Below are 4,710 nucleotides of genomic sequence, written 5' to 3' on the forward strand. Positions count from 1 at the left end.
ATGGGGCTGGGGCGGAGGAGCCGCCTCACCCTCACAAGCCACCGTGGGCTCCTCTGGCCCTGCCTGCTCTGCGGCTGCACCCCCTACTCCCAGCAGCTCCCTGCAGCGCTCACTGCTGGCCCTGCCCGCTCTGGCTCGCCGGAGCGCACCCACGTTCACCCTCGGCCTCTCCAGGCCTCTGCAGGAGGCGCAGCCAGGAGCCTGGGAGCTGGGTCAGACTGAGGCTGGCACTGTCCCTTCCTCACACCTTCCTGGGAGGAGCTGCGCTCTGGCTCTAGTCTGCACTGTATTGATAGCCAGGCTGCCCTGCGCTGGCTCCGGGACTTGAGGACAACGCACCCTGCCCGGGCTAATGCCCCTCTCTGTGGCTGCCAGCCGCCTGGGGCTGCCAGGGCCCCATCCCTGCTTCCCACCCCGCTCCAGCCTCCTTTGTAATAAGCTTCCTTGACGGTCCCTGGGCTCCGGTTGACTTTGGGCCCCTCCCTGGGCTGGAGTCTGGGGCTGGGGCATCATTTGGCTTCTGTTTTGTCCTAGGAGGGAGGAGAGTGAAGATGGTGCTAGAGTGTCCCACGGCATTGGCTCCTCCTGGGGAATGGCCACCATCACAATAAAGACCTTTCTAATTTGTAGACACAGGGGAAAAAAAATATATGTGGAATGAATAAATGGAGAAACAATTAAACAACTGTTCCATCTTTCTCTCCTTTATCTAGGAATCAAAGAAAAATACAAGAACCAAAGAAGAGAGAGTTCCTGCCCCACACAGTCATGGAGAAATGAGTATTTGCACCAAAAATTCACACAGCTGCTACTTCTACACAGATCTCAACCCAGAGACTATGATTTCCTGAGTTATGAGGTAGGTGAACAAAGACAGTTGATGGAGATCAGAGACTTATTTGGCCCAGGCCTGAGTGCCCAGGAGGAGCCTCCCACTGTCGTGGTGCATGGAGTTGCTGGAATCGGGAAGTCAACCCTGGCCAGGCAGGTGAGGAGAGCCTGGGAGGAAGGCTGGCTGTTCAGGGACCGCTTCAAGCATGTCTTCTACTTCAACTGCAGAGAGCTGGCCCAATCAGAGACCATGAGTCTCGCTGAGCTCATCACAAAAGACTGGGCTGCTCCTGATGCTCCCATTGGGCAGATCCTGTCTCAGCCAGAGCAGCTGCTCTTCATTCTTGATAACTTAGATGAACCAAAGTGGGACTTGAAGGAGCAGAGTTCTGAGCTCTGTCCACACTGGAGCCAGCAGCAGCAGGTGCACACACTGCTGGGCAGTTTGCTGAAGAAAACCTTACTTCCCACAGCTTCCCTGCTGATCACTGCTCGGATCACAACTCTGGGAAAACTCATTCCTTCTTTAAAGCATCCTCGCTGGGTGGAGGTCCTGGGATTCTCCGAGTCAGCCAGGAAGGAGTATTTCAACAAATATTTCATAGATGAGAGCCAAGCGATTAGAGCCTTTATGCTGGTTGAATCCAACCCGGCTCTCTTCACCATGTGTCTCATGCCTTTGGTGTCCTGTCTGGTCTGCACTTGCCTGAAGCAGCAGATGGAGCAGGAGCAACCACTCTCACTGACCTCCCAGACGACCACAGCCCTCTGTCTGCACTACTTTTTCCACGTTCTCCAGACTCAGTCCCTCGGGACTAAGCTGAGGGGCTTCTGCTCTCTGGCTGCTGAAGGCACCTGTCAAGGAAAGACTCTGTTCAGCCCCGAGGACTTCAGGGAACACGGGTTAGATGGGGCCAACAGGAAACACGGGTTAGACGGGGCCAACATCGCCACTCTCTTAAACATGGGTGTTCTTCAAGAGCACCCCACCCCTCGGAGCTACAGCTTCATTCACCTGTGCTTCCAGGAGTTCTTTGCAGCAATGTCCTATGCTTTAGGCGATAGAGTGTTGAAAGGTGATTGCTTTAATAACATCAATATTATAAAAGACTGGACAGATGTATATGACAGGCGTGACCTATTTGGGGAACCAACCACGTGTTTCCTGTTTGGCCTTTTGAGTGATCAGGGGATGAGAGAGATGGAGAGCATCTTCAAATGCAGCCTGTCTCGGGAGAGGCTTTGCCCTCTGCTGCGCTTGGCCAAGAGGGAGGTCCGTTTGAAGCATCTGAACCTGGACCCATATTCTTGGCATTTGCTGCACTGTTTTTATGAGATTCAGGATAAAACCTTTATGAAAAATATTTTCATTCCCTTTACATTGAGCTGCATTGAAAGGTTTCTACTGAATGAGGGTGGACAGCACAGACAAGCAGAATGGAGTTTCACTGTATTTCTGTAAGTGCTTCCCCTCTCTCCTCTCTCCAGCTTCTCTGTTGTTATCACTGTCCTGGCCACTGGGGGCACTCTCACTGGCCCCAGGGGCTATAGGATTGATGTGATCAGTGACTTCTAACAACAAAATCTGACCCCCATTCTCTGTCCACCTAGGATCCTCCACAGCAGTATCTGACCATGTGACCTTTCCTCTCTGCTTCTGGGCGACCTGCTGTGGCCCTGCCTTGCGCTGCTGCTTCTCTTCCTGTCTCTGTCACAATAGCTACCTTCTCTCCTGGATGCACTTTCACCCCCATGCTGACGTCAGCTGTCCGCCACCCAGCCCACTGCCTCTGATTCTCCCTCACACATGCTTCCTTCATGCAACCGCTCACTCAGCTGCTTCAGGCACCGCTTTAATGGCTGTTGACTATAACAGTGACCCTAAATTCTCCCAGCCAACTCAGTATGTGTCTGTCGAAAAGGTGTCTCTATTTTCCTCTACAAAACTAACATCCTTTTTGTTTCAATGATGCACTATTGCCCCAGGGACTTCGCTGAAACACACCATCTGAGTATGATGGACTAGCTCTCTCCAACCATTCCCAAACCCCAGAAACACTGTTAACTTCCACATCCGGGTTCCCCACCTCAGTGGCAGCTTTGATCCTTTAGTACTTTGAGGTGCCTATCTCCCCTTAAATGATTCACTCCATAAATGTGTAGTAAGCACTGATTTTACACCAGCTCCGAAAGATCACAGATTAATAAAGCACAGCCCTGTCCACTACAAACTCAAATCTGGAAGAGAAGACAGATTTCCATCCAATAACTAGAATAGTGTGCAAAGTCCATGGTAAGAGAGGCATGGACAAGGTGAAATCATAGTTTAAGAAGGGAGGATCACATGAGTGAACTTGATTAGTACAGTCTCAGATAAAGAAATGGTAGACTTGGGTATTTTATTTTCAGGCTAGAGTCCCGGTGCGAATTTGTGCACAGGTGGAGTCCCTTGGCCTGGCCGGTGGGGAACAGGCTGAAACTGGCTGACATCCCCCGAGGGGTCCTGGATTTCGAGAGGGTGGTTCTCGGGTGATGTATCCCAGAATCGGGCTCCCTCTTCTATGGTTCCTAGTGTGTCACCCGAGAACCGCAGCTGCCAAGTCAATGCAGCTCAGCAGCTCCTTCATTTAGCATCTGCCCCCTGGTGGCCATTGTGCATCATAGGTACTGGTAGGACAGTCAAACGGTCTCATGGTAGCTTAGGCCCATGGTTGGCAAACTGTGGCTCATGAGCCACATGCAGCTCTTTGGCCCCTTGAGTGTGGCTATTCCTAAGCCTTAGGAGTACCCTAATTAAGTTAATAACAATGTACCTACCTATATAGTTTAAGTTTAAAAAATTTGGCTCTCAAAAGAAATTTCAATCATTGTACTGTTGATATTTGGCTCTGTTGACTAATGAGTTTGCCGAATGGGGGAGGAAGAAGGTTTTTAGGTGCTTAGGGAGAGCTGCAGGTGCCTTCTGCTGATGCTTGTGTATGGGCTGTGCTGCAAGCAGCCTCTGTTAATGCATGTAACTGGGCTGTGCAAGAGTTGTGGTCTCAGAGGTTCCTATAAGATATTCGCTCAAGGGGAACATTTGCAAAGCTGAGGCTTGTAGAATGAACTTAGTTTCTGCTAAGTTAGAGTCCTATTTCTTGATTAACCCTTTCATTCCCATCTTAAAGGGTACATATAAAGGAAAAGAAGAATGGGGTCACCATTTCTCTTTGTCTGTTTCTTACATGGGAGGGGGTGTCACGGATGCCTAAGGAGTAAATTCAGATTATTTCCTGGGATATAGACCTATAGGGTCCCTTTACCTGGGTAAGGAAAACTGTCTTACTGTCTGGTTAATTAGAACTTGTAATTTTGTTTGTATAAACTTGGTAACTAATTTTAAAGTGCAGGGCCCAAGGAAGAGGAGGAGGAGAAACAGTGTTAGGGGGGCCAAACGGGGTAAAAGCCAGGTTAATTTGGGCAGAGCTGCTTGTAGGCTGGACCATATGGACTATGCTGTCCTGACTGATCTCCTTGAGCCATTGAGTATTCTATAGAATGTGTGTGTTCTTTCCTCTATTTGACCTGTAGAGTTTAAATAAAAACAACAGGAGGTGTTAGCAATTAAACAAACCCCTCCCTCTTTGGCTAAAAGATAGTCTAGGGCAGCAGTCGCCAACCAGTGGTCCGCGGACAGACCACTGGTGTCTGTGAGGTTCAAAAGGTTGGTGACCACTGGTCTGGGGCTAGTAGGGGGACCATTTTAGGAATATAAGAGCACTCTGAAGGTGAACAAAGAGATGTGTTCTCGAGAGAAATCCTATAAATCACTCTGGAGCCAGAGGTCTGTAATGAATTCGAAAATATGGGATAGTCCGCGCCAGGTAGGGGAACGTTGTC

The 4,710-nt window shown here is 49.9% G+C and overlaps 1 protein-coding gene across 1 annotated transcript; it reads left to right on the forward strand.

The window, feature by feature from the left end:
• The first annotated feature begins 871 nt into the window (after positions 1-871).
• Positions 872-2,293, forward strand: LOC102752391 (NACHT, LRR and PYD domains-containing protein 1-like). The gene has a single exon (XM_006767787.2). The coding sequence runs from the start codon at positions 881-883 to the stop codon at positions 2,291-2,293; it is 1,413 nt and encodes a 470-aa protein (XP_006767850.2). The 5' UTR covers positions 872-880.
• The last annotated feature ends 2,417 nt before the right edge of the window (positions 2,294-4,710 follow it).

Source organism: Myotis davidii, unplaced genomic scaffold (assembly GCF_000327345.1).
Source record: "Myotis davidii unplaced genomic scaffold, ASM32734v1 scaffold883, whole genome shotgun sequence".
Lineage (NCBI taxonomy): Eukaryota > Metazoa > Chordata > Mammalia > Chiroptera > Vespertilionidae > Myotis > Myotis davidii.